Source organism: Arachis ipaensis, chromosome B9, assembly GCF_059453495.1.
Source record: "Arachis ipaensis isolate K30076 ecotype BB chromosome B9, ASM5945349v1, whole genome shotgun sequence".
Classification (NCBI taxonomy): domain Eukaryota; kingdom Viridiplantae; phylum Streptophyta; class Magnoliopsida; order Fabales; family Fabaceae; genus Arachis; species Arachis ipaensis.
The window spans coordinates 119759425-119769675 of record NC_142444.1 but is presented as its reverse complement, the minus strand read 5'-3'; the positions used below and the strand labels follow the sequence as shown (position 1 = coordinate 119769675).

General features: G+C 28.3%; 1 protein-coding gene across 1 annotated transcript; it reads right to left on the bottom strand.

Moving 5' to 3' along the window:
- Positions 1-5314: 5314 nt before the first annotated feature.
- Positions 5315-5853, bottom strand: LOC148546111 (protein FAR1-RELATED SEQUENCE 5-like). The gene is made up of 2 exons (XM_088499145.1): positions 5474-5853; positions 5315-5393 (listed from the first exon to the last, which is right to left on the bottom strand). The coding sequence occupies exons 1-2, from the start codon at positions 5851-5853 to the stop codon at positions 5315-5317; spliced, it is 459 nt and encodes a 152-aa protein (XP_088355271.1).
- Between the last annotated feature and the right edge of the window lie 4398 nt (positions 5854-10251).

Below are 10251 nucleotides of genomic sequence, written 5' to 3'. Positions count from 1 at the left end.
TTTTGACGTTAGGATTTTTGCTAGTAATGATTTTTATAAAAATAGTCGCGTTGTAGATATAGTTTCTAAACCAACAGAAATCCCTTCGTACAAACGTTTTGGTTGTCACAAGTAACAAACCCCTTTAAAATTGATAACCGAAGTATTTAAACATCGGGTCGTCTTCTCAAGGAACTGCAGGGAAGTATGTTCTTATTATTAGTTATGAAGATTGTAAATCGGGGTTTTGAAGATGAGGAACAAGTAATTTAAATTGCAATTAAAATAAGTGAAAGACTATAAAATAAATAAATAACTGTAAAACACACTTTTGGCAAGGTATGAGAAATTGGAAGTCCTATCCTAGTTATCCTTATCAATGATGATGAAAATTGAATCTTAATTCCACTTAGTTAACCTTTACTAGAGCAAGGGAAGGTCAAGTGACTAATTAGTTTGATCTTCAAATCCTAGTTAATTCCTAGAAAAAGATTGGGATTATTGAAGTTCAATTTAATTAGCAAAGATAACAACTATCGATCACGTTGAGTTTGATAACTCTTGAGTTACTGATTTCTTAACCAAGACCAAAAGGGAAAAAGTAAATCTACTGGAATAAAAATGTCTTAAGATTGGAAGTAACAGTAACATAAATAAAAGAGAGCAATAATAAACTGAAATACCTCAAATAACATTAATTCAAAGAATAATCTGTAACATAGAAGAATTCATAAACTAAATTGAGAAGATAAATAAAAAGGAATGTTGAACCTGATAAAAAGAGATAATTCTGAAAGCAAAAGAAATCCTAATTCTAAATCCTAAAAGAGAGAGAGGAGAGAACCTCTCCCTCAAAACTACATCTAATTCATGAATACTAACTAATTGGAGACTCTCCTTTGAATGGATGCATTCCCCCACTTCATAACCTCTGATCTGTGCCTTCCGGACTTGGATTTGGGCCAAAAAGGGCTTCAGAAATCGCTGGGAGCGTTTTCTGTACTTTCTGGTGCGTGGCCTCTGTCACGCGTCTGCGTGGGTCATGCGGTCGCGTCATTTAGAGTTTTCCTTGTCACGCGGTCGCTTCAGTCATGCGTCCGCGTCAATCACGCGGTCGCGTCACTGCTATTTCGCGTTGGCATGCGGCTGCGTCGTCCATGCGATCGCGTCACTGCCAGTTTCTTCAAAAACTCCATTTTATGCTTTCCTTCCAATTTTGTATGTTTCCTTTTCATCCTTTAAGTCATTCCTGCCTTAGAAGATCTGAAATTACTCAACACACGAATCATGGCATCGAATGGTAATAAAGGAAAATTAAAATTATTATTTTTAAAGCATAGGAAACATGTTTTTCACATACATCACATAATAAGAAAGGGAAAGTAAAACCATGCAATTAACATGAATAAGTGGGTGAAGGATTGAATAAATTACTCAAATTGAGCACAATATATATCATAAAATATGGGTTTATCAGGAGCTAAGAGAGAAATTTTATCAGTGGATGATGCAAATAAAGGTTAACAAAGAAGGGGTAACCAATGCGTTTGAAACCATATTCATGTTGGACCATAAAGCTCATTTAGAGGGGGGTAGATGCCACTTTTTGTCTCTAAGACCCAAACAAGACGTAGAAAATACGGTAAAATCTTTGACTATTACGTTAACATTAATAACTTTTCTAAAACGTTTTATTCCCATATATCTAATAAATTTTCGTCCTATAGGTGGTCTCCTCAATGTGTATGCTTCTCAACAACAAAAAATGTCACAATTTTGATGAAGAAATATATTGCGTACCGACAGATATTGTGATAAGCCAAAATTTTTATTTCTTAAATAATTTCAGTTAGTTTCTTAGTTTAATTGAGGTTCATTTAAATCTAAAAATGAATTTGATGTGTTTTTTTATAATTGAGTCTTTATGACTACTTATTCAAATTTGAACTAATTTCGGTTTGTTTCTTAGTTTAATTGAGGTTCATTTAAATTCAGAAATGAATTCGATGTATTTTTATTGATGATTTAGTCTTTATGTATGCTTGTTCAAATCTGAAGTAATTTTGATTTATTTCTTAGTTTAATTGAGGTTCATTTGAATCCTGAAATGAATTTGATGTATTTTTGTTGATGATTGCGTCTTTATGACTGCTAATTTCAGTTCATTTGTGATTTAACTGAAGTTCACTTGATACTACTGATAAGTATTGACCAAATTTATTATTCCTTACGTAATTTGGTTCATTTATTAGTTTATTTCGGTTCATTTTATAGAATTTAATGTTGGGGAAGCACAACCATGAATATATTGATCCAAACACTAAGAAGGTCTACTGGATCAATGAATTTGTGGACTATGTGTCTTTTCTTGACAAACAAAAATTGGCATCGCATCTATTTGTAAGTTTTGATTTCTAAAACTTCTTTAATAATTCTGTCTTTTGCTATTATTTAGACTGAAATATTCTATCATTTTTTCAAACTTCAGCTATTAGCACCAGTTTGCTATGGAGGCCATTGGTGGTTGTGGATTACTGATGTTAAGAAGAAGGTCTTCCATGTGTTTGATTCCGTCAAGAAAAAAGATATACCTGAGGAAAGAATAGTTTTGAACAAATGTGTTGTAAGTTATTTACATAATACATATTTTTTTGTAACTTATCTCTTATTTCTGGCCATTATCAATCACTCTTTATGCTTGATTGAGCATTGTTTGTGGGCTTGGTTTCATTTAATTATTACTAAATTGAAGTGCACTTTTTGCATTCTTTTCAAGGCTTAATAGTATCCTAGATGAGGGTCTATGCTGGGACAAAACCTTTGGTGGACAATGAAGAGGGCGTTGAAGCACCGTATATTATGATCAGCGGTCAATAAACATCGTAGAAATCTTTCTTTACTATAGTACTATTATTAATATATTTTACTGTACTTTTTTGTCTCTCTCCTATTAATCATATTTTACTTTTTCCATTTCTTTCTTAGTTATGATTGCGAAATATATGTGATGAAGTGGCTGAAAATAATTGATCCCAAAAAGATAAAAAATGGGAAATACAAATGTAAAAATTGGAAACAGATAAGTAATTTTTAAATTAATAAATTTTGGTTTATTTCTTATTTCATTTGGGTTCAAATTAAGCAATTTCTTTTAATTGAATTGTAGGAAGAAGTAGATGCTTTTAGGCGAAAATATGGTCCAACCATTCCCTTGGACAAGGTAAATAAATTGAGAGACAAAGTCATTGAGGCGTCTGAAGCCATAAGAATCCCAAATTTATCCGCTGCCCTCTCAAGTCATTTTTGTAAATTCTCATCTAGGGATATAGAAAGTAAATAGGTTGAATCTGTAATTAACACTAATTTATAATGAATTGTAAAGAGGCAAACACTTCTTTCACTCGTTATAAATGTTAATGTATATATTTAAAAATCTTTTCTTAAATTCCTTTTGATTTATTTGTTGGAAATGTCTGGGCTATATTGAGATAACATTAATTTGAATGAATCTAGGTTCAAATTGAATAGGTTGAATGTATTTATCAAACCTCAAGAGCGGCAAAAATACAAATGAACAAAATTTATACACGAAATGAACCAAAAAATGAACCTCGTTATATAACTATTCAATTGCAGAAATACCTAAGCTGTTTGCCACAACACAATTGCAGAAGCTAATTTGAAAATTAAAAAAGTGACTATTCAATAAAACATAACATAAATCAGAAATTAACCCTCATTATATGACTAGAACTCAAATGAACCAAAATTTAGTCATACATAAATTAAAATCTATTCTAATAAACACCAAAACTTCTATCATCCTCTCTGGGATAATTTATATCCTGTGCATGATAAAGACTGGAGCTTGAATGAATCATTGATCCACCATCTAAAAGGTTCAACTGCAAAAAGAAATAAATCATACATTAGTGAAATGCACAAACCCATTTTTCCCTAATCAAAAGCAAATCAATGTTAGCTCGCTTAGAGCTAACTTTTTCTTTTTCTTTGTTGTATTTGCAATATTTTTTTCCATATTTGATCCTAGTCTATTCTTGGGACATCCTCTTGTTCTAACACGTGGGAAAATTTGAAGGTTGTTAAGATCATTTAACGCAGTATCTTTGTGAGATAATGAACATTTACTTTTACTTTTCAATTGATATTCTTGTATCTCGACCATGTCATTATCAAAAGTCCTGTCCAAAATTCCATTCAACTTCTCAAATTCTAAAACAAATTCACAAATATTGTATGAGAAAAATGCCAAATCGTCAAATCTCTTACTTCTTGGCTCCAATAGAGGCTCGTCTTGGCTGCTCTTGATATGTGTGTGCCTCCTCTTTATGTTCTTACTCTAGCATTCCAATATAAATTTCGGTGCCATTTTATCTACTTGCTCAAAGCTTAATACACTCAGAGAATGATGGTATAGTATACCCCTTGACTCAAACAACAAGTACTGGCACTTTACTTCGCGTGATATTGCATCATATGTAACAACAAACTTATTAAATGTTGAGTTAGAAACCTGCTCTACAACTTCATATGTTGTAAAACCTAGAGTGGAATGCATTGATCTTGTGATGCAATTTACCTTTTCTCTAAGTTGTGCTTTAACTTTTCTAAACTTCTCGTGAGTATACACATGTTGAAATTGAGTCTCTATTGGTGATTTTATTGCACACGGTATCACTGTATGTAAATATGCAGCATCAAATTCTCTCTCTCTTTTCTCTCTGCTTCCTAGGCAATTATCATATTGCTTTACAAATTGAATCAAAGAGCTATTGTGTGTGATAAACTTATTAAAAAAAGCACGTATGCTCTCGCTCCTTTGTGTGCTTTTCATCCTGGCCGAAAAGTGGTGATCAAGATAACATGAAATCCATAAATGACGATCTTCAGATAGCTCTTGAAATGAACCGAAATTAGTCACAAAAATAAACTGAAACTTATACCTGTTTTCACCAAAAAATAACATCAATTAATTCGAATGAAACCTTGGTTACCTGAAAGCCACTTATTGCCTTCAACACCATACCTCATGAGAAAATCATTCCAATTCTTGTCAAATGCATCTTTTGTAAACCAGTTCCAAACAACATGACTCATCTCTTGTTCAATTTCTTCATGTCGCTTGTAGTCATTTAATTTACTTAGGATCTTCTTCATGATATGCCAAATGCACCATCAGTGAATTGTTGTTGGCATACTGCTCTCAATAGCCCTTTGCATCGATGTGCATTGATTGGTAAGAATCCCTTTTGGTGCCTTTCCTCCCATGCAACGAAGCCAACATTCAAATAACTATTTAAACGATTGAATATCCTCATTTTTCATTAACTCCGAGAAGTGTCAACCGACCGTGGTGATTCACACCCACAAAAGAACCAAAAACTATATTGTACCTGCAAATGGACACCAACAGTTATGAACCGAAACTGGTTATGCGTATGAACCAAATATTATATCACAGTGAACCAAATACCTGTTTGTGTTGTAAGTTGTATCAAATGAAGCAACATCTCCAAAATACTCATACGCAGCCCTGCTTCTTGCATCAGCCAAAAATGCATTTTTGATACAGTGATCAAGTTCAAGGTTAAGCTCAAAAAAGAAATTTTGATTCTTCTCTTTTATTCTTAATAAGTATTTCCTAAATTCTTTGGCATCATCTTGTTCGAAAGCATTCCGTACTTTCCTTGTAATGTAATTTCTCACATCTTTTTCAATAAAACTTAGTTCACGATAACCGTCCGTTGCTGTTACAAATGACTGATATGTTTTACTTGGTCTTACTCTGGCTTCCTCGTTATTTTCAATGGTACGACGCACAAACATGCTTAGCTCCCTGTGTTGTTTAAACATTTCTGCTCAATCTGAACAGTAAGGATGTGAATGATTTAGAACAACTTTAGAAATAACCCAAAGATCAACGTCCTTCAATATATGTATATAAATTCTAGCTGGACAGTTTATTCCAGCTGAGGGGTTTGTCTTCAGAATTTGAGATATCTTGAATTTCCATTTTTTCTCTCTACTACATGTAATTAGTTGATTCTTAATTTCATCTCTATTCCGAGTGGTGTTCTTTATTTTCGTAGAAAAATCAGCAAGTTTGGAATAATCATTGTAGAACTTTCTAGCTTCTTTGAGTGTCTTGAAAGTCATCCCAATCTTTGGGATTAATTGTTCATCGACAACACATCTGGACTGTAAAATGAACCAAAATATTGTCATAACAAGACCATTGTGTAATAACCAATGAATCAAAACATATGCATTCTATAAATTTAGAAACTCCTGCATTCTATCCAAGTTCTATTCGTGATCACTTTATTCAATTGCATTCCATTCCATTCAATTCAAAATTATTGAAGAATAAAGCGAAATACTATCATAATAGGACCATTGTGTAATAACAAATGAATAGAAAATTGTCAATTATATAAATTCAAATTCAGAAACACCTACATTCTAGAATGAACCAAAATTATTATCAATACGAAACCATTGTATAATACCAAATGAACTGAAAATTGTATTCATAAACAACACTGGATTTAGCAATGAAGAATAATGAAATTATTCATTATCACTTTATTCAATTGCATTCCATTCCATTCAATTCAAAATTGAATAATCCAAACCTCGTCCACTTGATTCGATTAAGAAGAATAATCTAAATCGCTCTCATTCAACTGATTTGAACTTGAATCATTCATTGTTTTGATACGCTATTCAAATGCAAATCGAAATCTGAAAACAACGAAAACGAAGAAGAAAACGAAGAAGAAAACAAAGAAAAAAATTAGAGAAATCAAAGAAGAAGAGAAGCTTTACATTGAAGAAGAACGAAGAAGGAAGCTTTACGTTGAAGAGGTTTACGTTAAAAGTCTGTTATAAAAGCATCAGAGAAAGGTGGCACAGCGTGTAAGAGAAAATAACTTGGTTGGACTTGGTTAGGGAAATTACATAGATGCAAAGCATTATGGAAAAGTCTAGGGGACCAGCAACTTTTCCAAATTCTGGCCAGCATGTAACCAGCAAGAAAAAGTGAGTCATTGGATGAAATCCCACACCAATCTCACACTATTAAAACCATCATTGATGGCTATTTGATAGCTACAAATACCAAAAGTTGCTGGTCCCTAACACTCCTCAAGCATTATTATTGTATATATAAATGATGCCATGAATAATATATATTTAATGAATCGTAGTAGGAGCACACCAAAATTTACTTGCTAAATTTGTTACTAGTATAAAAATATATATTGAAATATAAAATATATATTAAAAATTAATTAAATTATATATGTATTTATAATAAATATATAGTAATTAATTTAATTTTCTTTGTACACATAATATTTTTTCTATTTAAATGACGCAACTTTCACAAAATCCATCTATATGTATTTTTGTATCATTAAGTAAAATTTTTAAGTGTAATATTACTAGATAACATTTTTATTGAAGTAATTTTTTACAAAGTAATTCGCTATTAAATTAGAAGATTATACATTAAAAATTATGTCTATAAATTTTATATTGATTTAAGATAATTGATAAAATTTATATAAATTAAAAGCAACTTAATATAAATGTATGTTTTTGTTTTTGCCTACACAGATACATACTCACTCAAATACACTATCCACTTCGTGATTTTACCAGGACTCAAACCTTGTGCAGCTTTCTAGCTAGAAGGCCAATAGTAGTTCTTCCACTGTACCATTGCCTCAGCTATTAAATATATGCTTAAAATGTATATGGATAAGAGTCGTTGGAATTTGTATTTTAGGTGGATAGATCCACGAGTATTCTTTCCAGGAAGACAATTATGTTCGAACATTTGAGATTTTATAAGAGGCATAACTCTCAACATTTGTTATTTTAGACCCAAGACTTGAATTCAATACTATTCGAGAATAATAGTATTATATAGATCAGTATTATTGTATGCATACAGTGGCGGAGCTTTGTGTGGGTAAGGTGGCCCCAAAATTTTTTTGTAAAAATATTAGTAATTTTATTTAAAAAAAATAAATTAATTTATTTGATTAAATTGATATATCTTTAATTTATGTATCTGAATTTTATGTATGTCCATTTTCATTATTCTTTTAAATTTTTTATCCTATTCTATTTGACATAACAAATAGCATATCTTTAAATTAATAACAAGTAACATGTCTTTAAATTAACGTTACAAATTAAATATCATTATAGAATTAACACTAAATATTATATTTAGCTTCTCATATAGTTTTATGCATTATTTTATTTTTAGAATAATAAAAATTATAATATAACTAGTAGTAATATCAATTATTAATAGAAAGTTATTATTTTATTTTTAAAAAAATTTTACAAATTTAATATCATTATAGTATAACACTGTTTATATTAATAAATTTTAATATTTTTATTTTATTAGAAATTTAAGACTTTGTTTTGTTGTATTATATTATTTAATTTGTAATAAAAGTAATAATACAAATAATTAATCTTGAGAATTTTTGAGAGATAAATATTATCAAAAATAAAATTAATTTTTTAAAATATTAAAAAATAATTTATAAGTTATAATTAATTTTATATAATTTAAATAAAAAATTAATTTTTAGATAAAAAATTAGTTTTTAAATAAAAATAAATTTTTATGTGCAAAAACTAATTTTTTCATGTAAAAACTGATTTTTTTAAATTATTTTTTTATTTAAAATCAAATTAGCTTATTAACTTAAACAAAAATTTTTATTAATCAAAACCAGAATTATTTTTTTTTAATCTTAATCATATATAATTCTAAATATTAATAATAAATTTAAAAATAAAATAATTATATTTATAAATTTTATTTTAATATAAATACTATTATATATTTTTTTATTAAAATTTTTGGTCCCTTCAAATTTTTTTTTCAAACTCCGCCGCTGTATACATATACAGTACAATACCAATAATTATATTCATCATCAGTCTATATACGTAAAGATAAATAATATTGTACACATGTATATTATATGGCTATTATTGTATGAATAGTAATTTCATAGTTGTTAATGGAACTGATATAAAAATTGTGTGATTTTGTATGTATGAAGTTTAAGTGATTTTACTATAATTAACTAGTTTGGTTGTCAAAATTCAAATTAAATTAAGAGTCAATATTAATAATCTTGATGACATAATTCATTTCATCTAATAATAATTAAATTTATCATAAAAAGTAATTTATTCTTTATTTAAAAAAAATTGAGTAAAATTTACCTTATAATAAATTATTTTTATTATATAAATAATTCTTATAATTCAACAATTACATCAATAAAAACAATTCTTTTTAAAAATGATAAACATTGTAATTGTGCCAATCTCTTCTAATCTGTATTCATATACACACATAGCTAGTGTTGAAAATTTTACAATATATGGATGTTTTAGTTATACAATATTATTTTACGAAAAGACTTATGAGTCAAATATTAACAACCACATATTTATACATATTTATACATATTGTTTCACATATTTTTCAAAAGAAGTAATTAATCATCTACAAAAATAACTGAATGTTTATTTTACAGTAAAATAATCAATTCTCTCATGGTAGAGTCATCAACTTTTTTGTACAACAACATAATCAAATTCCTTTTGATAATTACAAAATTTGTATTATAATGTGTATTATTCGTATTTATGCAGCCAGTAATGGAGCTTGGAAAAAAGTTGGGGAGGGAGGGGGGATACAAAAGAATTACATAACATTTATATTAAATAAAATTTAAAATATAAATATTTTAAAATTTGTTACAAATATGAAAATAAATAAATAATTTTATCAATAAAAAATTATAAATATAACTACTGTTGAAGTTATATTTTATTATTTTTGAATATTAGTTTCTTTGCTTGAAAATTGTATTTTTTATTTCTTATTATTACAGTTATAGAAAAATTAAAATATATGAATTGAAAAATATTTAGAAAAATTATTGTTAGAATAATAAATATTAAAAATTACAATAATTATTGAATGTTTAAATATCTTTATCTAAAAAAATAATCAAAAGACTTATAAAAAATAAAATAATATTAAATTAAATATATAAGAAAAAAATAAAAATTACCACAAGTAATAAGTCTCAAAGCTTTAGTATTTCAGTTACACAGAAAATAATTATTGGACTAAAAAAAAGTTAATCTCACTCATCGATACAATAGACAAGGAAATTAAAAAAGGTTTTTGTGTTTCTG